The 24797-nt window shown below is 44.5% G+C and overlaps 1 protein-coding gene across 1 annotated transcript in view; it reads left to right on the top strand.

Moving 5' to 3' along the window:
• The window catches only part of PRKCQ (protein kinase C theta), a 55447-nt gene extending 30939 nt beyond the window's left edge, over positions 1-24508 (top strand). Inside the window, exons 12-19 of the mRNA XM_071424151.1 lie at positions 272-447; positions 3530-3703; positions 14361-14452; positions 15875-15937; positions 19604-19742; positions 22320-22508; positions 23048-23176; positions 24148-24508. Coding sequence (XP_071280252.1) covers positions 272-447; positions 3530-3703; positions 14361-14452; positions 15875-15937; positions 19604-19742; positions 22320-22508; positions 23048-23176; positions 24148-24303 — 1118 coding nt within the window. The 3' untranslated portion in view covers positions 24304-24508. The remainder of the gene's footprint in view (positions 1-271; positions 448-3529; positions 3704-14360; positions 14453-15874; positions 15938-19603; positions 19743-22319; positions 22509-23047; positions 23177-24147) is intronic.
• The last annotated feature ends 289 nt before the right edge of the window (positions 24509-24797 follow it).

Raw genomic sequence — 24797 nt, forward strand, 5'->3', positions numbered from 1 at the left:
CAGGAATTAAGGATTTTGTGCCATAAAACAGAAAGATGAAGGAGTTTGTAAATTTTAAAAAAGCTACTGAAGAAGATGCAGTTTCCTCTGGAGTAAAGTTTCCTCTGGAGAGAAAGCAGTGTGGGAGCAGACCAACTACTCAGAGATGGCCACCACACTTCCATTTGTCTAAAATACCCTTTTAAACCTCTAAGCAGAATACCTGTGAGTGTTCTGGGGATTTTCTGCTCCTGTCCAGGGGTTTATTTGAGTGCTTTGATGTGTGTTGCAGAGCCACAGGGCATCTCCTGGGAGACTCCAGTGGAGGGCACAGTGAAGGGAGAATCTCTCATAGAGTCAGACTTGGGAGAACAGTCCCAGGAACAGCAGGAGCACCAAGTGCAGTTAAAACTGACCATTGAAGACTTTGTCCTGCACAAGATGCTGGGGAAGGGCAGTTTTGGCAAGGTAAGCATTGGCACTGGGACACCACTGTGTGCATTTGCATTTAGTGCTTTGTGTGGCACTGAATAACATCTGCTTTGAAGGGACACTTAGGGAAAAACATGGAATGGAATCATTTGGTTGGAATGAATGGAATCATTCAGGTGGGAAAAGACCCCCAAGGTTTTTGCATCCAACTGCTAACCCAGCACTGCCAAGTCCACCACTGTGTCCCCAGGTGCCACATCCACGTGTTTTTTGAACATTTTCAGGGATGGTGACTCCACCACTTCCTTGGGCAGCCCCTTCAATGCCTGAGCACTCTTCCAGTGAAGAATTTTTTTCTAATATCCCATCTCAACCTCCCCTGGAACAACTTGAGGCCATTTCCTCTTGTCCTGTCCCTGTTCCCTGGGGTCAGAGCCTGACCCTCCCTGGCTGTCCCCTCCTGTCAGGAGTTGGGCAGAGCCACAAGGTCCCCCCTGAGCCTCCTTTGCTCCAGACTGAGCTCCTTCCCAGCTCCCTCAGCCCCTTCTGGTGTTCCAGCCCCTTGCCCAGCTTCATTCCCTTCTCTGGACACACTCCAGCCCCTCAGTGTCTTTCTTGTAGTGATGGACCCAGAACTGAATATAGGATTTGAGGTGTGGCCTCACCAGTGCCCAGTACAGGTCACTGCCCTGGTCCTGCTGCCACACAATGGTTGTTAAATCTCCAAGTCTTCAAAGAATCCTTGCCCTGGCATGGCTGAATCCTGAACTCCATCTTCTCCTCACCTTGTCCTTCTCCCTGTCCCATTAGTTGCTCTCTCATGACAGGACAGGAATGCCCCAGGCAGGGTTTCAATTTCCCCTTCTGTGCAGGTTGATGGATCCAGGATATCCCCAGAGAGCTGGTGGGAGAGGTCTGTGTGCTCTCCCTCTTCACAGGGAGGTGGAAGCATGAGCTGGGAAGCTGAGTGTGGATCAGCTCTGCTCTCCAGAGCAGCAGGTCCCAGCTGGGAACAGTAGCTGCTCTTTCCAGCTCTGATCTGTGCTGCAGCCCAAAGCAAATTTTGCTGCAGCCAAGAATTTGTGCTTTTGAAACAAGAACCACCTGTTTTCAGTGGGTTCTTTAATCCTGGTGAATTGTGGATTGTTCTTCCCCATTGCAGGGGACTCGTGTTACTCAGTGCCAGCACAGAGCTGAGAGAAGCAATTTCAGAGGGACTCCCCATTGTGTTTTCACAGCCAATAAGGAGGAGTATGGATCACATTGCCCCCATCCCACATCTTTCCAAGGGGGAAACTTGACAAAGGGCTGCTTTTTGTCTGCTAAATGATCTGGAGCAATTCTGCAGCCAGTTCCTCAACTGGTGAAATATTTCCTGTGTTGGCCTTTCATACTAGAAAGTAATAGAATCATAAAATGGTTTGGGTTGAAAGGGACCTTAAAGACCATCTAGCTCCAACTCAATGGACAGGGAAATTTTCCACTAGAAAGTGTTGTGTCCACTTGTCATGTCCACAGTTTGCATGGGAGCCATGTGAGAGCTGAGGCATCTCACAGCTAAATCAGAGTACCCCAAACCAACATTCCAGACTAACCTGAAATCAAGAGTGTGGATATAATATAGAAACATTTTTATTGGAAAGAAAGGATCTGTGGAGGTCTTCTTATCTAAACCATTCCTCAAAACAGGTCTCATGAGATGAGGTTGCTCAGGTGCTCATCTATTCAAGTCCTGAATGCCTCCATTGAAGCACATTCTGTACCTTGTTCTAACCCTCATGCTGACATGGACTCTGCAGGCTTCTGCATCTCTCTGAAGTGCACACTGTGGGTGTGGAGAGGATGGGCCATTTTGTGCCTTTCTGCAACAAAAACTCACCCACGAGTTTCCTGTGCTGGTGTCGCTCCTGGTGCCCTCATTTGCTTGGAGAGAGATTCACTTCCCCATAGAGGGGACAGGGTGTGCACATCTCAGTGCCTGAGGGGCCTCTCCAGCTCTGTGTGATCCTGGGAGGCTGAGGGGCAGATCCATGAGGAGATCTCCCACCACCCTCTCTGGATGTGGTCTGGCATCGCTTCCCTGCTCCTTGGAAGCCACAGCACAGGTCACAAATGCAGCACATCCATTCCCCAGGAGAGCAGTGCCCAGCACAAACATGAGGGTAAAAAGGGTGCCTGCAGCATCAGCACTGTGAGCATTTCTGTCATTCAGTGCAGAGACAGAGGGAGGCTCTACTCTCTGTCTGGTGCTACAAAGTGAAATGCAGCAGTAGCCAAAAGGGTAAATAAAACTTTTGTCAGGGCTAAAACATGTCTGAGCTTACTCAGTAAATAGTGTCTGGCAGAGAACTTCAAAGACCTCTTTGAAGAGGTCTTTAAATAAATCTTACACATTTATTCAGTCTATAGAAACAGGGTCAGCAGGCTGTTAGTGTGAAGATCAGGACTGTCACTGCCTTCCAGGAGAGACTTCTTTGCTCTGTGGTCTCTAGAAAACCCTTCTCTACTGCTCTGGGTTTCATTTTCCCTGCCTATAAAAATAGACAGAGGTTGTAACTCCTCTGGGAGGTGTTTTCCTATTCCCAGGGAAGAACTCCTGCAAAAGCACAGGGGACCCAGCCTGTGTGCTCAGACCTGAAAACTGAGAGGAAGGAGAGAAAGACATCTGATACAAAACCAGTCTAATTACTGGTGGACATCTTTTTCCACCTGCTGAAGATCTGGTGCAGGGTATTTGCATTTCAAATGCTGACAAAGCAATATTCTGCGTTTTATTATTTGAAGTCAGAAAACAGGAAATGTATCTCAGGAGCATTTGCATGAGGATGGTTTCTGTCATCAGAGGTGTTTGGCTCTCTGGAATGTCCTGTCCATCCAGGCATGTAGGACCCTTCCTCTGTAATTGCCAAGAACTTCCCATCCTTCTCCAGGGCTCAACTTCATAAAACTATTCTGGGTGTGGGGAGCAAACTCAAAGTCCCTAATGGCAGAATGGGGTCTTAAGCATCAAGGTTTTTAAGGTGTACCCCAGTGAATTCCCAGGAGCTCAGCTCCCAGCCTCACATGGCTGTTCTGAGAGGAGATAATCCCTCTTCCTGAGCAGCTGTTTCCATTTCAGGTGTTCCTGGCTGAGCTGAAGAGCACAGACCAGTATTTTGCTGTGAAAGCCCTGAAGAAGGACGTGGTGCTGATGGATGATGACGTTGAGTGCACGATGGTGGAGAAGAGAGTCCTCTCCTTGGCTTGGGAGCACCCATTCCTCACTCATGTCTTCTGCACGTTCCAGACCAAGGTAAGACAAGCATCTGCCACCTTCTTCCACAGGCTGAGGATGCTTTACTGAAATACAGATGCTTGGTGAAGGGCTTGAGCCTGTTGGGGTCTACTTGGGACATGAAGTGGTGCTCAGGGAAGGGATCTTCAGATTAAGCACTTGGTAAATGGCTCCAGGAATTTAATCTATTTTCCCCATATCATTCTGGGGATAGGATGGTGTATTTGAGGATTATGGCATCCAAGAGTCATTGAGGTAAAATCTGCTGTTAAAATCTGGTACCCTGGGCCAAGGATGTGCCAAGGCCACAGCCAGGGTGAGGATGTGTCCACACTGATGTGTTATCTGAGCCTCTTGGCCCATGGAGCCTGGTGCTGCAGCTAGCCTGGATCAAAGCCAAGCCAAGAAACCCTGGTTTTGGAGGATAAACCTGCTGTCATTCACTTATTTGCCCCCAGATGTTGGTAAATGGCAGCAGACACTGATGGTTCTGCAGTTCAGAGTTCCTGAAATCTCACTTGTGACTCCAAACCGACAACTGAAGTGACATTTAAGTAATCCACATATTTCCATGGTCCTACATGCCAACAACTGCTCAGCTTCCCAGAGCCACAACCAATAGCCTTAACACCAAAGCACACACAAGGCATAGAAAGAAACCATGGAAGTTTGGGGGTTTGTCTTCGTCCAACCTACTCAAACCATTCCTGAGAGATGGTTGATATCTCTTAGCTCAAATTCAGAGCAGCACTTGCTCATGGCTGTTTGCTCAGGGTTTTGTTTGGATGCTCCCAGTCCCTGCTCAGTGCCAGATTTGGTGGCACAAGGCCCTGCTCAGTGTAAGGTTAGGACCTGCCCATTGGGAGGTTCTTCTGCAGGGTCAGGAGAAACAAATACAACCTCTGTGGTACATCCCAGTCATCTGGGGGATGTGGCACCTGTTTAAAGACAGGTTAAATTTATAACAGAGAACATCTGGGAACTGCTGTAGGTGATGTGACACTGAGCCCAGGCATTCATGTTTAACCCCTTGAGGACTGACAGTGGAATAATGTGTCCTGGGATGGCATCCTTGCCTGGCAAGGAAAGGAATTAACTCCCTACTTGAGGAGGGCTGGTTTTCAGAGGAAAATATAAATGCCACAACTCCAAAAGCAAAGATCAAGATTTAACTGAAGAGATAAAACATTCACAACAATCACAGCTCTGTGAGGGAGCTTTTACTCCAGGGATTGCTGCCTGTATCTCCAGAGGGATGCTGACTGAAGCCAGCAGCAGAACCATGTTGTCTGTGCTCCAGCCTGGTCTGGGAGCTGGAGGTTGTGGTGGTGTTCACAGGGGTCTTAGGATGAGGGAAGAGATGAGGATCTGACTCCATGTTTCAGAAGGCTGATTTATTATTTTATGATATATATTATATTAAAACTATACTAAAAGAATAGAAGAAAGGATTTCATCAGAAGGCTGGCTAAGAATAGAATAGGAATGAATAACAAAGGCTTGTGATTGACCAAGACAGTCTGGACTGCTGGGCTGTGATTGGCCATTAATTAGAAACAACCACATGAGCCCAATCCCAGATGCACCTGTTGCATTCCACAGCAGCAGATAACCATTGGTTACATTTTGTTCCTGATGCCTCTCAGCTTCTCAGGAGGAAAAATCCTAAGGAAAGGATTTTTCATAAAAGATGTCTGTGACAGTAGGTTCAGGATGGTACAGCAGGGACAGTCTGCAGCTCTGGGCTCAGGCATGCAAGTGTCCCCTTCCCTCATGAGACCACGGGAAGAAGAGGAGAGGCCAAATGGAGTCATGTCAGGATCCAGGTGGGATTTACTGACTGTTTAAGGGGAAAAAGTGAAGGATGGGAAAGCAATGAGTGCCTGAAAAATTCACGTGTTCCAGGCTCAAAAAGCCAGATGATTTTTTTTCAACACTTCAGGGCAGCAGGACAGAATTGCCCTCCTGTCATGGAGAAAGAGTCCCCATCCAATCTCATCCCAAGCCATCACTGCCTCTTTAGATCTGTGTGATCTCCCCATCCTGGCTCCACAGAGACAGGAGCTGGGATGGGGCTGCCCAGGCCAAGCCTGCTCTGGGCTCTGGTTGATTTTCAGCTCCTGTATTTCCTCCCCTGACCTTTGCAAGCCAGCAGGGATCACCCAGGGCAGGAAAGTCACCCAGAGCTGGGAGCTGTGACAACCTTGGATGGTCCTCCAGGGCTCCAAGCACTGTGGCTGTCAGAATGTCTTTTATGGCAATCATTTTAGGATCATGGAATGGTTTGGGTTGGAAGGGACCTTAAAAATCACCTATTTCCCACCCCCCCCCTACCATGGGCAGAAGCCACAGCACCTCTGTGTAGAGTCTCTCTATGGATTTTAATATTGAAAATATGACATTTTTTCGTTTCTTGGAGTTTCACTGGATAGATAAGTAGTTTCAAACAGAACCACATGTGCCAATGCCTTCCTGAATCCCTCATGCTTTGGCTTACCTGAGCTGCTCCAGGTGCTGAATGTCTCTGCAAAGACAGTAAAAACAGGAATATTCCTGCACCAAAACAAGGACCTCAATAGTCCACATGTTTCTAGAGGGGGAAAAAAGTCCTTTAATCTGTTGGCAGCTCCCTGAACTCTGGGATGAGTTTCTTTCTCACCTCCACCCAGATAATGAGTGGCTGCTCAATTATATAAATCTGGATGGCTCTTCAGACAGGTTTTAGATGGCACCAGGCACTTAATGCCCCTCTCTGCTCCAGTGGAGTCTGAATGGTCAATGCTTTCAAAACTCAGAACGCTTTTCTTGTGTTATTGCATGAGAATATATGCAAGCCCACAGTGTTTGGGGGCTTTTTGTCCAACCTCTTTTTGAATTTTTCTGTTTTATTTTATTGCAGTAATCTTTGTGTCCAGATATTCAGCTGTCATAATTACATACTCTGAATTTTAACAATAAACTCAAAGAGCTATTCTGCTGTATTAGATTTAAAGGGATGCTGTTATGTTAAAGAGGAGGAAAAACATGTTTATAACTCTGTGAAATCCCAAAATCAGTAATGCCAAAAGAGTGACTAGGCATCCCAGAACTTATGTTTTATTCTTTTTTGCATTTCACTGATCTTCTGCCATAAAAATCGGCTTCCCCTTTTTGAAAGTCACTTTTATTTCTGTTTCTTTACTTCATTGACCAAGTTTTATTAGCACCCTTTACCTAAATGCAAATTAAATCTTGAGGCATTTTGACTTGCAGCACAAAATAGCAACAGAGAAGATTATCTCACCCCAAAAGAGAAGTAATCGTTACTGCAATTTAAAAGAAAATATTACAGAAATGTTTATTTTCTGCTTTACATATGTATTATATGTTTTCTCTGGTGCTGAGCCTTTTTCACATCCTCTGTTGCCCTTGTGTGCTTAATACTGACTGAAAAATCTCTTACACTGGCAGGAAGGAGAAAAGAATTGTAAACCAGGAGTGTGATCCTGATTTGAAAATTCTTTGTTTTCCATGGGTATTTTCAGATTTCTCATTAAAATATCTCCTCAGAGGTTACTTAAATTCCTGAAATTATTTTTTTTTCCAAGCATGATTTTAGTTTTCTTCTCTCTCTGACTGGCTCTTGAGGGGCAGGGCTGATTTCTTTGCCCTGAATAATGAGCATGGGGTTGGCATGGGGACATTTCACACCCTTTGGATGTTCAGCTCCTCTGCCTGGTGGTGCCAGGGACCTCCTGAACAGCCCCAGCTCCATCCTCCTACTTTTTCTTGGAAACATCTGTCCATCCCTGTAGTATTCAGAGTACTTTGAGCTTGGAAAAAAAATCTGATTCGAGGCCAAATTTGAAGCAGCTGATGGGAAATTTCAGGAAAGCTTTGAGGATTTTGCCTCTTGCAACCAACAGGCAGGAAAACTGGCAAGGTCTCGTTGGATCCTGGCCAAAATTTCAACGTGGTTTAGCAGAAATAGCAACATCTCAGCAGAGCTTTGGGATTCCTGCAAGGTTGTGCCAGAGGAGGTGTGAGCAGCTGTAATTATAACATCAAATGTATGAAGTTTTTGTAAGACATTTCCAGGTGATGTCAGCCCATGTGGTGTGAACTGGGGGAAGGCATTGGCCAGGAAAAGAGGAGGACAGCTCAGCAGTGGGGTTTTTGAAGTAGAAGATGATTGCCATATTCAACAGACATATTATCATTGCCTCCCTATTGTCCAGCCTGAGGGAAATCAGCCCAAAATGCATTCAGCTTTGCCTGAGATTTCTAAAAATCTGCAGTCTAGCTGAACTTTATCCTGAAAAAAAATTACTTCCTAAAATAAAAACATTTAATTTTTTTCTGTTTTTCAACTGCTGAAATATTTACTTTTCGTGGATTTGGCTACTTTTTGTTTTGGTTTTGGTCTGGTGATTTTTTTTTTTTTTTTTAATCCATAAAACTTTCTCTAGCCTTGAGAAAATCAGTCTCTCTCCAAGATTCTGCTGGACTCTGATAGGGAAAACCACTTCCTATTGCAAGACCTGGGCTGATGGTGCCTCAGTTTATCAGTGAGTGATGGGCTCTGTCTGCTCTGAGTGTGAGTAAAGGTCTTGGGATCTCAGAGCTCAAGTGGAAGCCAAGCCTGCACCTTCCTCTCTGCAAATGTGTTTTATTTATGTGTATAAATATATCCCTGTGCTTTGTACCAAGCAGATGGGCACACCTCGCTGAGCATCCCAAATGAGCAGCTCAAACAGCCAGGAATGCTGAGAGTGCAAGGATTAGAACAAGGAATAAACACTGAGAGAAAAGGCTGGACTGGATTACTGGGCAGCTGTAAGAAATGCTGCCATCTCCAGAAGATAGGCTGATATTACACAAGAGAGGGGGGGAAAGTATTTAAACCTGAGAACAGAATCAAAGCTTGGATTGCTCTGGTGCAAATTCCAGTGCAGGTGAAGGAGTAACCCTGTGTTAACTGTTCCTCATGACAGTGGACACACAGAGGACTGCATGGCCCTCTTTCCCACTGGATGGGATGCTCTGATGGGATTGCAGCACTCAGTGATGTGGTGGAAAAGGCTTGAGAGGCTTTTGGGTGCCAGCTATCCCATGAAATAAAACAGATCCAAGGTGTGGATCAGCACCCAGACTGTGCTGAGCTGTATGAAAAGGTGAGACCAGAGCCAGCTGCAGGAATTGCATCATGCCCAGCCTTTCCCTTGGCCAGGGACAGCCTAGTTCAGTGGGAATGCAGGAGGATTAAGTCACTTGACCTGGAGCCTTCTCCACGTGGAGACATTTGTTAGGTTAACTAATCTAAACACAGGTAAAGCCACACTGTCCTGAAGCATTAATTATTCTGACATTCATCCTCCTGGAATACCTGGGAAGAAGAATTTTTGCTCCTCAGTAAATGATGTTAAATTGTGTATTTGTATGTATGCGAGCACTTTCAAAATGCAAAGAAAACAAAAATCTGAAAATCTCTGCAGAAAAGTGCTCTGGAGGGCTTCCAGCTGGTTAAAGGATTTTAAGAGCCTGTTAAAGGATGTACCTTCAAAAGATCAATTTAAATGCTGCCTGCTTTATACTCATTGTTTATAAAGTTGAAAGCAGCTCTGATAGTGCCTATTCATTCTCCCAGCAGTGCAGCAGAGCAGGAGCAGGTTGGTTTAACCCCATCCCTGCCGTGTCCTGGAGAGGCAGAGGGAGCAGGTGGCTCTGTGGGGAGGAGCTCAGCACAGGCACTGAGGGATTGAAAGGGCAGGAAAGTGAGTTCCTGCAGTGATCCAGGCTCTCAGCACCTGGCAGGAGTGGCTGGGCTGGGGAGCAGTGTTATTTTGTGTGTAGGAGCTGTGTTTTGTTGTGCAGGACACTGCTGCCATGTCTGTGTGTTGTACAGCCTCGTGTTGTAGGGCTCTGTCTGCTGCAGGAGAAGCATTTCACCCTCCCACAGAAGGGTTTGTGCTGTTCCCAGTGCTGCAATGGAGAAAGCCCCTGAGAGATGGTCTCGAAGTAGGGAATGGCTGATTGTCTTGGTTTGGAAGGACAGGTGTCTGCTAAGGAAGGCAGGAGCCTCTCCTGAAATGGAGAATGTAAGCCCTCCCCACCCCTCCAAATTGCTATAGATTTTAAATTAAGGGGCTCTCAGGAAAAAATATGGGAACAGGAAATAACAGTTCTTTAATAGGGAAGGAAAAAAAAAAAAAAAGGATAAAATAAACAGTGCAGTACACTAGAACAACACTGACAGAGTCAGAACCCAGCCTGGCACCCTGTGGGTCAGGGTGTTGGCAGCAGTCCCATTGGAATTGTGGCTGCAGCCCTCCTGCAGTGTCAGGGGTGGTTCTGCTGGAGCAGGGATCCTGTAGAAGGGTGCAGTCTCTTCCTCTGAAGATCCAGTGGAAGGAGAGGCAGCTGCTGTTCCTCTGGGCAATCCAGTGGAGAAGCTGTGCTGGTGTTCCAGAATCTCCAGATTATATCCAGGTAGGAATGCTTGGCTCCTCCCTCTGGGCTCACATCTCCAATGGGATGCTGTAGTTCTTATCAGCCATGCAGTGACATTCAATAGCTGTTATCAGCAGATAGCCCCTCCTGAGGGAGGAGTGGGGTCACTCAGAGAGATAAGGCAAACTGCCCACTTGACAAAAGATAATCTGCCATAGAGATGGCAATAGAAAACATCTTGCATTGCAATCTGGAACACTGATACATGGATATTTGTTGTCATCTTATTGTAGGGGTTCCATTCTGTTGCCTCCTATCAAAAAAGTTTCACATCTCCTTGGTGTTCCTCATGGGCAGCTCCTCAGAGCACTGACTCTTTCTCCTTCACAAAGCACCCAACTGACTCCAGTACCCTTCTCACCCAGGCACCCCACTCTTTTATAGCACTCTTCTTCTCACTGGTCACAGCTGTGGCCTGTTAAAGTCAGGCCTGTTCCTAATCTTTGATAATTGGCCTGGCTGCAGCTCCTTAGGGGTAAGATTGCTTTCTACACTGTCTTTATTTTCTTATATTCTATGCCCCTACAGATATTCTTAAGACAACTGGTGTTAAATACATCAGGAAATCTTTGGACAATGCTCTCAGACACATAGTGTGATTCTCAGGGGTGTCCTGTGCAGGGCCAGGAGTTGGACTTTGATGATCCTTGTTGGTCGCTTCCAGCTCAGAATTTCTATGATTTTATAACTACCCTGGTGCAGTGTCCATCCCTGAGTGCAGGAAGGGCCTTTACAATCCTCCTTGAGCTCTGTGGTCGCTAAAAATGGTCATGAGGTCTGCAATGAGACCAAAATTTTTCTGTTGTGTGAGTCCAGAACCATGACCAAAAGTTTGGCTTGAGAATTTGCTATCCAGGGATGCTCCCACAGGTGGTCAGCAAGTTATCTGTCACCTGCCTGCAGGGCAGAGGGGCAGGACACCCTTTCCAAGCCTCCTGCAGATCTGTGTGGGTCTCACCACTGAGGAACAACATTCCTGCTTGTTTGCTCAACACCCACAGGCAGGACTGTTGAATTTGCAGGCAACTCCAACATGGGAAGAGACGAGAATCTTGACTCCATGTTTCAGAAGGCTGATTTATTATTTTATGATGTATATTATGTAAAAAGAAAATGATATATTAAAACTATACTAAAAGAATAGAAGAAAGGATTTCATCAGAAAGCTAGAAAGGAAAGGAATGGAATGGAATGATAATAAAATCTTGTGACTGACGAAGAAAGTTTGAGACAGCCGGACAGTGATTGGCCATTAACTAAAAACAACCACATGAGACCAATCCCAGATCCACCTGTTGCATTCCACAGCAGCAGATAATCATTGTTTACATTTCGTTTCAGGCCTCTCAGCTTCTCAGGAGAAAGGATCCTAGCAAAAGGATTTTTCATAAAATATGTCTGTGACACAGGACCACTGCAGGGGATAACGGCATGGCAGAGCCTCGAGAATCAGAGAATGGTTTGGGTTAGAAACGACCTTTTAAAGGTCATCTAGTCCAGCTGCCCTGCAGTGAGCAGGGACATTTTCAACCAGATAAAACCCCCCTGCCTGCTCCAAGTGCTGACAGGCTCCAGAGCCTCCCAGCAGCAGGCAGGAGCCACCAGCCACCTTTCCCAGGACAAGGGGAAGTGAAGCTGGAGCCTGTGTGCAAGAACGTCCCCCGCACCACGCCGACCCTTTGACCTCCAGCTCTCCCTTGACTTTTCGGTGGTTTCAAGAATGGGTTTTGTCACTTCCCATATTTAATGTTTTCTGTGGCTCTGCAGATCCCAGAGCTAGGAAGCTGACTGCAGCAAGTTGTTGCACTTGGCCTTTCTTGGTTACACCTCACCACTCATAATGACGTAGGGCTGATGTCAACCAGTTCTCCTCCACGAGCTGTTCCAGGAATCTGCACTTCTTAAGAAGCAAGGGGAACTTCTGAGCCCCAGAGCAGGAAAGCCAGAGTGATCCTGACTGTTTTCAACAGGATTTAAGTACCACTCTATAGCACCTGATATATCATAAACTTCAGTACTAAACATTCCTAAGTTTGTATTCTCCAGCTCGATAGCTTAAGGAGCAACAGGGTTTGTGTATGTGGATGTAAATTAATCTGAGGGGTTGCTCCACCTTTTCTTCCCTCAAGGATGCTGCCAGAGTCCCCAGTTTCCAGTCAGAGTCCCTGGGTTCAGTTAAACAGATACATCAGATGGTTGCTCAAGTTCCATGAACAAGCAGAGCGTGACTGCTCATTCTGCTGGATAAACGTGGATTTCGGGTTACAGTTACAGATGTAGCCAAAATCAGTGGACTTTGCAGGAGAACTGAGAGGTTTTCTCCTTCCCAGCCCACTAAAGCTGAGTCTGGCCCATTTCAAGACCCATGAGGTTTCTTCAGTCCCAGCAGGACACACATGGTTGCTGGTGTGTTGTTGGCTAAACCCCATCACCTCCCTGTGTACCTTCCCAAAGAGCATCTGTTCAAGTATTTTCCTGAATGGGCTGCTGAGCTCATGTTGCTTCCAAGATTTATACATCTCTTCACTAAATTTCCCACCTTCCTCTGGCCTTTTTTGCTTGCTGAAACTCATTTATGTGCACAGCCCCCTGCAGATGCAAGAAACACTGAAAACCTGCACCCATTTGGTTTAGTGATGGAATTTGTATTCTTTCCCCAGGAGGCCAGTTCTGGCTTTGAGCTTGTTGGATGACAGGTGGGGTTTCCAGTGAGTCCATTTAAATAAGAGTGCTGTAATTAAGAGGATCTGGCTAAAGAAATTGCACAAATTAGAGCAGACAGCTGTTGTTTGAAAGGAACAAGCACTTTTGTGGTTTTTTAACATAGCCAGCTCTTGGCTTGCTGCCAGAGATACTTACATTAGATCTTATGGATAAAAACCTTCAACTGTTAAAAATATAACTGAAAATAACTTTATTTTCCCCCGAGAAAAAATGTAATGGGCAATAGGCAACACAAGGAAAATATTCATAAACTTTATAGCATAGCCTGGAGATGACTGACTTCAGGTGTGCACAGAACAGAGAGAGGCTTTTGAGGGAAAAAATACCACATCCATTTTGTTTTATTCCTGCATTTTTGCACAAAAGGTGAGATTCCCAAAACAGAAGTTTAAGCTGGGACCATAGCTCAGTGTGCAGATCCTTTTCCTTCAGAAAAAAGGTGTCCTTTCTGCTCTGTAGAGACAATTCAGTGTGGAAAGGATCAATCCATGCCAGCTTCTGCAGGGTTCTGGTGGTGAGTTTTGGCTGATGAAGCTGTGAGAGGATCAGTGTCGTGTACATGAGCAACCTGGTCCAGTGGGAGGTGTGGGCTGGTCTAGAGGGGGTTGGAACTTTAGGGATCTTTAAGGTCCCTTTCCACCCAAACCATTCAATGATTCCATGATTCTGTATCAAGGATTGGAAAAGAAACCTCAGTGATCAGTTCTGCTTTTTATATAGAGAGATTCTATAATTTCTATGTGCCAGGAGTAGAGTTTTTCACTGCCCTGGTTGAACAACTGATGGATGCTTGCAGCTGGGGACAAGAACTCGTCCATGTAGGTGCTCAATGGGTATCTAGGAATATGATTAACTCATTACTTTCCCCACCAGCAAGTTACATAGAGCAGCTTTCAGGGTTAAAATCAAGCATGTGCTTAAAACAAATTGCTGTGTCTGGCTGATGTCTCTGATGACTTGAAAAAGTCAGACCCAGGTACCTCCACAGAAGCTGTGCAGGAATGCAGGTGACACCAGCTTGAAGTCACTCCACTGGATGGGGACTGAACTGGGATGGGGACCAGAGGAGAGCTGGGAGGGATTTTTGCCTTTTCCACTAGAGGCTTGTCCATCTGTCCTTCTGCTGTACAGGCACTGTGAAGTCACCGACCCCTTCCTGTGAGCCTGGAGCTCTGCTGGTAAAAAAGCCCCAGCTGGTTGTGAAGTGGCTTTGCAGTGTTTGCTAATGGTGTTTTTAGAAATCAGAGCAGGGAGTGTGAGTATGGGCTTAGGGAACCAAGAGGAGAAATGAGGAATCTAAAAAAGGAGCTGCTTTCTTTCCAAAACCCTCACAGTAACACTTTCCTTCCTCTTTTTGAGTGCTTTCTGAGCAGTTTGATTTTTTTTTTTTTTTTTTTATATTTAAACTTTTACCTTGCTCCTCAGCACCCTTTATTTATTCTCACCTTGTCTCCTTCCCTAGGAAAACCTCTTTTTTGTGATGGAATACCTCAATGGAGGAGACCTCATGTTCCACATCCAGAGCTGCCACAAGTTCGACCTCCCCAGAGCAACGTAAGACATTTACCATTGCCTTTGGGCCTGACCTGATTTCATTCCCAGCTCTGCCACTGCCCTGCAGAGGAAATCCTGGGCAGATTATTTGACCTCTCTTCACCTTGCCCGGCTGAAAAGTGGGGATGATGCTTGTGCTGGAAGCCTCTCTATCCCAGCTGTCTCCAAACCCAACAAAACCATGCAGGACATCCTCCCAGCTCAGTGAGGGACTGGAGTGAGTCACTTCCCATCCTCTTTTCCCTCCCACAGAAGACTTCTAGACTCCATCCACACAGTTGGCTTCACTCAGACATGACCTTGCTTCTTTACAACACTCTGTAGCCAAGCTGCAGGACCTGCTTAAGCTGAGGTTCCCAGCCCAGTGGTCAGAGATGAAGCTGTTGTTTGTTAGAAGTAATGGGATTTTCCTTTTTTTCCCCCTTCAAGTTTAAGGGGATGGGGTGAAAACCTATCAAAAGCACAAAAGGTAAATTTAAACAAAAAATTATTATACCAGCAGAGAATTAAATATGTATTTAGTTTTGATTAAAGTAAATAGAAGAATTAGAAAAAATGAAAGGTGCTTTTGATCCTTCTGCAAGCAAAAGGTATTTTGAGAGTCAATGTTTAAACCACTATAGGAATTACGTTTATTTAATAATTTAATAATAAAAACCCCACACCGTCTTTTAAATCAGTGTTTGATGATATTTTTCAAATGCATTTGAATGTCCAGAATTAAGGGCCAATGCATTGAAGACTGAGGGAGCAGAGCTGTGCCACACTGGAGGGGGATATGATCCTCTGGTTTCATTCCCTTCTGGGACAGCACTTTCATTCTTCACACTGATGCTGCCTCTTTGACCTTTGGGTCAAAATGTGCTGAGAACAACAACTTCAAGCTCAAAAAAAACTCCAGAGAAAGGCCACCAGCCTGCTGGATATCCCATATTATGGATAAGCTTTCAAAATCAGAAAAAAATTTCTTCCCTGAAAGCGCGGTCAGTCATTGGAACAGGCTGTCCAGGAAAGTGGTGGGATCACTGTCCCTGGAAGTGTTCAAGAAATGTGGATGTGGCACTTAGGGATGTGGTTTTTAGTGGTGGTTTTGGCAGTGCTGGGTTAATGGTTGGACTCGATGCTAGAGGGGTTTTCCAGCCTAAATAATTCCAGAATTCCAGGATTCATTTGAAAAGCAGGTCATAAATCTGGGCAGGGAGCCTGTCTGTGCTCCCCATCCCAGATTCCCCCCTGCTTTTCGGAATCCCACGTCACCCATCAGTAAAACACAATCACCCCAAGCCTTCTGGAGACACTCCAAACCTTCTGGGAACAACATAAAATTTTGGCTCTTGTGGGTACAAGGTTTCCCTCTTTTTGGGTCTAGTTGAAAAAACCTTTGGGAAGCTCCTGCTCTGACCTGTGCCTTCTGTCATCCAGGTTTTATGCTGCTGAAATCATTTGTGGGCTCCAGTTCCTCCACTCCAAGGGCATCATATACAGGTAATTTAACCCTTTAGTGTAATTAATATTCTAAATGCTAAACCTTTTCTGCTTTTCCCTGCAAGGACCAATGGCAGCTGAGAGGCTGTTCCTTGGCTGTACTTACTGGCATTGCAACTCCCTGCAGATTTCCCTTCTACATAATTTGGGTGTTTTATTTTGAAGAGAGACTGTATAAAAGGCAGTTTTGATCCTTCTTTCAGAAGCCAGTTCTATTTCAGTTAACATTAAAACAAACCCTGGGATTTATTTTTTACATTTTGCATTTATAGAGCTATTCACACAGCACCCACTGTAGGCACCTGGTTTAAGCTTTCAACATATCAAGGTCAAGTCAGACACAGGAAATTTGGTACATCTGCTGTGCTGGTTACCTTGGGACAGTGGTGACAAGCTCAACCCAAGTAACAAAAGCAGGGAGACAGTGATATATCTTAATTTTGGATTAATTTTGTGCACAGTAGGGAGATGAGATTCATCTCACCATCATGAATCTGAGTTGTCTGTTAAGTTCCTCTTGTAGTAAGCAGAGAGCAGAGGGAATTTTTAGGTTCATCAGGCCTGTGTTAAAATGTGTATGGGAAGTGCCCAGTTCTACCAGAAATTAGGCCACAGTCTGATTTCCCATGGCCAAAAGGAGGAACTGAATTTCTGGGGAGCTCTGGTGAAGCTCAACTTCATGGCAAAATTCAGTTACTACATTGCAGCCTTCTTTAAAGCAGAAAACAAATAACTTGTCACAAATAAATGAGCAAGCTCCCTACAGCAATGATGTTTTGCTGAGCCCAAAATGAGCTCATTTCAGTGTTTGTCATGTAGCATGAACATTAGAGCAAATGCTGAAAGTGGATGACTTGCTCACAATCCATTTTCCCTTTAAAACACGAGTTTTGATTCTTATTAGTACTCATGTGGGAGCCATTTATAGTCTTTATTGACCAGTGATGGTGATTGCATAAACATGAGATCAATATCAGTGGCATTAAGCTAAGATGATCTCTGGGGCCTCAGCAACTTTTCTGTCTCTAATTATTATTCTCCATGAGTGAAGGGAAAAAATTTCTGAAGTGCACAAATCACTTGGCCATGTCTGTTATTTTTAGTCAGTCTTCTCAGAAAATCTGATTAAAAATATCTGCAGGACATGGTGACTTTATGGCAGAGCTAATGTTGACATTTTATCTGTAATTCACATTTTTATTTGGAATCACTGTGCCAGTGCTGTGTCCCAAATGGGGTTTGGGACCTATTTCCTCCTGAAAGGAGAGGGGTGCTCAGAGTCTGGAGCCTTGGGAATTGAGGGAAAATTGGCACATCTGGGCACTGGTAGCATGTGGATAGGAAAAATATCTCATTCCCAGGAGTTGGTGATATTGCTTTGGGTATCAAGCATTGAGAGAAAAGGTTTAACCGGTCCTACTCTCTTCCCTTTTTCACTGAAAACAATGACAACGAGGTCAGCTGAGAACACAGAATCATCAGTGTCTCTGTCAGAGCAAACTAAGCACTTAGGAAAGTGAACAGAAATAATTTTGAAGCTACATCTCTTGTGATATTGTAAGAATAATGAATCCAGCTGTTCTGTCTCAGGCACCCACGTTTGGAAACATTGGCTTAAATTTTAACGAATGAGCCGAGGTGTTTTTTGGCAGAAACTCCAGTCCCTGGAGCCAATGAGTTTGAGACTCATCAAAATAATGAAAGGGAACTGTAGGTGATGGGTTTTTTTGTTTTGCTTCGATCTACCAGATGAATAAAAGCAGTGCTGGCAGCCCGAGATTGATCTCAACGTTGTAACTAAAATAAGTCATTCCAGCTGGAAATTGTGACAACATGAGTGTCTGCCACTTGGAAGGCAAATGTCTCTCAGTTTTCTCTGTATTTCTCTTTGATTGATGACTCCCATTTTGTCTGGGGCCATATTCTTGCAGCGGTGAACAATTGCCCCATGACAACAATTTAGTGTGTAAACACTGCAATGTCCCTCACCCTGATGGGGACCTGGCCCAAGCAGGACAAGGAGCTTTGCACAGAGGGATTCTGAAGAATCATCTTCCCTGCAATTTCAGGCCATTATCCCAGGAGCATCAAGCACTGGAAATTACCTTCTTTGAGGAGCATTTCTGAAAAAACCCCACGTTGTAAAGCAGTTGTCAGAGGGAGGGTGTCCCTGCAATAGCCTCATTGTTAGGCCTCTTGCCTGAGATGTGGAAAATCACAGAATCACAGATTCCCAGAGTGGTTTGGGTTGGAAGCAACCCTAAAGATCACCAGCCCCCTCACCATGGGCAGGGATGCCATCCACAGGATCAGGCCCCATCCAGCTTAGCCTTTTGGCCAAAATATGTGTAGGCCATGAATTAGTGTGAAAAATAACACACCCTCAGCTGTGGGTGTAATTGTTATTTTTATTTATTATTTTTATATATTATATTAACATACAATAATGTTTATTATTTATTTATTATTTTTATATATTATAAGACACACAAATGTGTCTGGGTGCTTTGGGAGCCCTGAGAAGGAGCAGTGATTGGTAGCACAAACCAGGCAGTGCAGGAATGTCTGAGCTCATAGACCACAGGTGACCCAAATTCTACCCACATCCTCACTTAAGCGCAGCATCACTGATCCAAAATTTTACCTGGGTCATTATCTCAAATCAAAACAAAACAAAACCTTTAGGAAAGATTTAAGAAAATAAACATGGAAACCATGCCAGCCTTCCTTTCTTTCTGCCTCTTCTACTTTAAAACTTTTCTCTCCTTTCAGAGTTAGTTCCCACTTGAGGACCTCTTTGTTCTCCACCGATGGTCATGATTCATCAGCTTGTTTGCTTGTATTTCCTTCTCTGTCCATTTCTGTTTTCTTCCTCTCTCTGGGCTCTTTGCTTCCCAGAGTAGCTCAGAGCCTGAAAACTCAGACAGCAGCTATGCAGCTGAGTGTGAAAGGCTTTGTAAATCCTGGGGTTCAGATGGTGCAGCCCAGCAGTGGTGGGGGCTCTGAGATTATTCTGGGATTGTTCTGGGATTATTCTGGGATTATTCTGGGGTAATTCTGACCCTCTGCAGGGCTTGTGGGTTCTTACCTCTTGTGGAATTTGTAGAGTCTCCACTGCAAGGCAGCAGCTTCAGAGAGAATATTGAGATTCCCAGGGGAGGAGAGAGTGAGAATTAGCTGCTCTCATTCTCCAGGTTGTGTTAGGGCAGAAGCAGCAGCTGGCACAAAGCCCTTCTTAGCTTCATTATTGTGTATCCTTGAAGGAAACAGCTTTTAGAAGATGTCTTGGGTGATGTGATCCTTGGAAGTGTCCAAGGCCAGGTTGGATGGGGTTTGGAGCAACCTGGGATAGTGGAAGCTGTCCCTGCCCATGGCAGGGGATTGGAACTCAGGGATTTTTAAGATCCCTTCCAAATCAAACCATTCTGAGATTTCATGATTCTGTGTCCTCTCCAGCAGATAAATCAGTGCTGCAACAAGAGAAATGCAGAAGAGGGATGCTGAGACCCAAGAGAGCAGTTCCTCATTTGTCCCTCAGCCTTCCTTTGTATTTCCAGCATGTAGGCACTGCACAGAGGCAGAGAATGAGTGCAATAGGTGTAACCTGCTAAAATAACTTGTGTGCTTCACACTTTGAAGAAATTGTTTCCTTCTCTTCCTCCACAGAGACTTGAAGCTGGACAATGTCCTCCTGGACAATGAGGGGCACATCAAAATTGCTGACTTTGGGATGTGCAAGGAGAACATGTTTGGAGATGCAAAGACAAGCACTTTCTGTGGGACTCCTGACTATATTGCCCCTGAGGTAGGTGTGGGGCACAGGGAGTTCTGTGGGCAGGAAACATCTCCAGAAGTGACTGTTGTGCAGTGGTGGAGGTTACAAAGAGTAATAACCTGGTTTGGGGCAGTTCCAGGCCAAAAACTGGATTTCAGCACAGCTCAGAGTCTGTGTTGCTGTTTGGCATTGCTTATTTTTGTGGCTAATTCATTTTTTGGTGCAAGTGGAACTTGGCTTAAACCAAGAAAGAGAATGCTTAATGGAAATTCTTTTTGGACCATGGCAGAAGAAACCCCAAGAGATCCTACAATTGAGGGACAGACACAGCCTGAGGAATGCTGACTGTGCCCTTTCCCTTATTTCAATTTTTAACCAGACAGAAACTTGTTCTCTTTTTTTCCCCTAGAAAATTTAGGTGTTTTGAACTAGATCTCTCCAGAAAAGAGAGAGTTTTCTTAAGTTGATGACTTCACACAGTGATAGATCTTACTATGGAGAGGCTTTGACTAATTAGGTGGACAAAGAAAATATTTTTTTAGCTCAGAGAAAAACCTACAAGTCATCCATGCATCATGTCTGACATCGGTCTGAAATCCATTTATTTACCTTTCAAGATCCCATTTTGTAATGTTCGTGTTTTCATGATGGATATTGGTATTTTCCAAAGAGTTGTCAAAGCCTTTAGGGGTTTTTTTCCCTCTGCTGTAATTCATTGGTCCTTCACTGTGCACTAAGGGCTCGAGTCTGGCTGAGGTTACACCACTGCTGGCTCAAGGGTCTCTTCAAATCAATTGGATTTCTGTTGCCTAAGAATGAGTGTAAGTGTGCTCTGCAATCAAGCTTTTTTTTGCTCCTAAAAAAAAAAAAATAGCCAAGAGTTGATCCATTCTCTGTGATTTTATTTTATAGAAAAAACTGAAATAGCTCAGAGTTTTATTTCTACGCTATGTTTATTTTAGGGATTCAATGAGTGCCTGTAAAACATTTTATCTCTATATTGAAAGCACTTCTGGAGTTTATGGATCATCTCTCCTGCCACAGGCAGGAGCACTGGACTCTGTCAGTATTTCACTGCAGCTGCTGCCACTGTAATTTTTTACAGACCCAGCACCTTGGCCACAGCCATGCAAATAAGGGAGGTATGGGTCAGTAGACAAGCAATTTTTTTCATTTCAAAAAAATCTGACCAGAAAAAAGACAGCCCGAAATTAAATTAATGAGTTTATTTTTGTCCCAGAGAATTTCAAACAAAATAAACATTTTTATTTCTGAGTGCCACAAAACACTTCAATTTCAATTTCCAGATACTTTAGACTTTTAAAGATAAAGCCTTATAAAAATAATTTCTTTTTTCAGAAGGAAAGGTTAGGATGATTTTGTTTGTAAATGATCCAGAAAAAATATATTAAGGGTTCTTGCTGATTTTTTTTTTTTTTGGCTCTGAGTGGAATTGTATATATTACAGCATGTTGTATATATTACAGCTCATTGTATATATTACAGCATATATTCAAATCTAGTTTTTGTCCTTTTGGCATCTCCTCTTCTGGAGACAGATGGAGTATAGAGCATCCCATTGCAACCAAAACATGGGCTCAAGAGTAAAGATTGTGCTTCAAAATTAAATTTTCCCCTCTACAGATCTAAACTTCTGCTAAGGATCCTACACACCACAGTCATCATGTGAACCCTTAGGTATCTGCAATGTAAAAATCTATATATGAGCAAGTTTTTGAGGCTCTTTGAGAGCCAAAGGAGACAAACAGGGGTTGTATTTTACAGCAGGTGGATATTTAATTAGATGTTTAAAACTGGAATTTCCTTCCTTGGCTATAAAAGGAGCTAGTGATAAGTGGTCCAGCTCCAGATATCTCCACAACAGATGTCTAAAGGCAGGTGAGATTAATTTTGCTTCTCCAGAGAGGAAGTTTGAGAACTTGGTGATGGTCCTTTAGACCCTGGAAAAGTCATCATTCCAGCTGGATGTCACTTTATAAGTAACACTGAAAGGCACAAACCATGGGACTGACTGAGGACAAATTCCCATTCCTCCATCTAAACCCAGTTGGTCTCTCAAGAGGACAGATCAGCAACCCCTTTCATGTTTTTCCTGGGGAAGATTTTGCTGGGGTAGAGTCACACCCTTTTAAGTGACTGATAGTCCTGAAGTACCTTTAAGCTGCCACATCTGTAATTTTAAAACTCAGCTTGTGTCACTGGAATCAATCCCAAGATGCTGATTCCTGACCATTTGTCCTCTTGGACTTCACAAGCCTGATTTGAACCCTTGGAGAGCAGGCTAAAGATGACTTCTGTCCTCTTTTATAGTTGAGATCTCTCTGGTAGCCAAGGATTTGTTCAATTAATGTAAGAGTTAGATGCAGCCTGTTGTCTGTAGTGCCAGGGACTGTTCTGGCACCCAGGTGTGGCTGTGCCTCGTTGCTCCAGATTTCCACTGGCAGAATTCTGGCTCCTGCTGCAGGCAGGGGGAAGCATCTCTGACAGAGCAGCTGTTGCAAGGCCATGCTCTGGCCACCTTCCTGAAGTTGAAAAACTCATGTCAGACATTTTACCTCTGCCTTTGTGGCTCCTCTTTCTGGGCAGATACTGCTGGGGCAGAAGTACAACACCTCTGTGGACTGGTGGTCCTTTGGTGTCCTCCTGTACGAGATGCTCATTGGCCAATCCCCTTTCCATGGCCAAGATGAGGAGGAGCTTTTCCAGTCCATCCGCATGGACAACCCCTTCTACCCTCGCTGGCTGGACAAGGATGCAAAGGACATTTTGGTGAAGGTAAGAATCACCACCCATCTAATGAAAGCCTTTCTGCCAGAATTACTGTCTTCAGTTTGTTTATCTTCAGCTGTTGTAGAGAGGAACAGATGTAGTTTAGTCATTGTCTTTCCTGTACCACACCTCTCCCATAAGGAGATTTGGGTGTATTCTTCTCCTGATTTGTGATGGTGGCTCCTCACAGACACCAGCAGAGATCAGCTTATTTGCAGAGCAGTCCCTAAGGTGCAAAGCTCATTAACTCCTGGGAAAAATACTTCAAACTAAGGGTTACATCAGACTGAGATGCTGAACATCTCTTTTTGGGGCACATGCTGCCATCTTTCTGCCCAAACACCCTGTACTTCTGTCAGGATTAGAGGTAGGAATCATATTAATACCAATCAGTAAACTTCCTTGTTTAGGAAAAAAAAAAAATCCCAACATTTTCTCCATTACGGCCTCTTCTCATCGCACTGACTCTGGATAATTACACATTCCACCCTGCTTTATGCCTGTGTTATCATCAGAGAGTTTAACCTATGGGATCAACATTCCAGCTTTTTGTAAGAGAGCCTGAGAGGAGACTGGGGGCGAGAGGGAACATCCGCCAGCACGCCTTCTTCCGGGAAATCAACTGGGAAGCTTTGGAAGAGAGAAGGATGGAGCCTCCTTTCAAACCAAGAGTGGTAAGGATGGATCTTCTTTCACTTCCACCCATCTCAGGTCTTCTAAACTGTGCATTTCTACTGGCTGATCCTCACAGTACTGCTTGGTGGTGGCTGCGAGCCCAGGTCTGACATGCCAACACCTGGGAAACCGTAAATTACTCATTGCTTTCCCAGTTACTGCAGCAGGGTAACACCTTCCCTTCACCTCAGAACTGCAGCCCATTCTGAAGGGATTTATAGTAGAGGTGGCCTTTGAGTCCTAGCAAAATGCATGTATTGGACTTGAATATCTGTATAGAGGCTTTGCCCCAGGAGGTCCCAATTGTCCTTGATGGGCTGCAGCTGTGATGTGCTTAACTGGGCTGCACTTGTGACCAGTGAAGATAACTGGGATAAAAGGGGGTGGGTTAGCCAGTCAGGGAAAGCCTTGGAGGAGCTCTGAACTAAGAAAGAGCAACATGCAGAAGAAGGAGTCTGTGCTGTGAAGATCTGCAGCCATGAGAACACACCAAGGAGGTATGGGACTTTAGAAATCTGATAACAACAGTATGGGACTCTAGAAATAATAGAACCACAACAGGGATTGCCTTTCATTGCACTGCAGAAGGTAAAACAGTTCAGGAACCAAGTGTTTGGCTACATCAGAATAATCCTGGCTATTAATAACAGTCTTGTTAAATTATTAAAGTCCTGCTAATAACAATAATAGAATTTAATTTGACAAGCACATCATACTTCCATTTTACAGTCTTCCACAACTGTTATGCAATTGGTGAGTTCAGTCTGCCATGTTACAAAGCTGTAACATCCCTGCCTGGCAGAATTCCTGGATCACAGGCTCAGTGCCTCCTTTATATTTATATTTACTGGCTCCCAGCTGAAGGTTGAGCTGAGCCCATAGGAAGCAGCCTGATAGGGCCAGTACCATGGGAATAAAGATCTGACTATTAGTGGTTTGACATATCTTTTTTTTTTTCCTTTTCTTGAAGAAATCTCCAAGTGACTGTAGCAACTTCGACAAGGAATTCCTAAATGAAAAACCCAGACTGTCCTGTGCTGACAGAGCACTGATTAACAGCATGGACCAAAATATGTTCAGCAACTTCTCTTTTGTGAACCCTAAGATGGAGAAAATATTTTCCTGAGATCTACCTTACTGAAGGAATTCTCTGTAATGATTTGAGTAGCACTTTGTCAGCTGAAGACTGTGCATGGTTGTTTTTATCAAGAACCCTCCAGAAAGAAACCACCTCAGTGAAAGTTTGTACCATGCCTGGAGGCTTCTGACTTTTTCCAGGCCATAGCAGATGCCAGCCCACTCTTCATTGATGATAAAGTTTCTTTGTGGTATCTTTTGTTCTCTCTTCCCAATGTTCTTGAAATAGAAAGCATTTGAAAATGAGGAGGTGCCAAAACCTGTTCCCCACTACTTGTACACCCACCCAACAGGTTTCCCTGTAAGGAAAAATGAGTATATTTGAGCATTCTGGTGATGTCAGTGCCCATTTCTGCAACTGTGACCCAGACCCACCTTCTTCTGAAGGAAAAGTGGTTTGCTCAAGGCCTGAGGGTATCAGGGAAGACTCAGGTTGGATGCTTTGGTAACTTCCACTTGTACATGTGCAGAATTGCCAAAGTG

The sequence above is a fragment of the Agelaius tricolor genome, unplaced genomic scaffold, assembly GCF_023055355.1.
Source record: "Agelaius tricolor isolate 1412-34295 unplaced genomic scaffold, bAgeTri1.0.p SCAF_3, whole genome shotgun sequence".
Taxonomy (NCBI): domain Eukaryota; kingdom Metazoa; phylum Chordata; class Aves; order Passeriformes; family Icteridae; genus Agelaius; species Agelaius tricolor.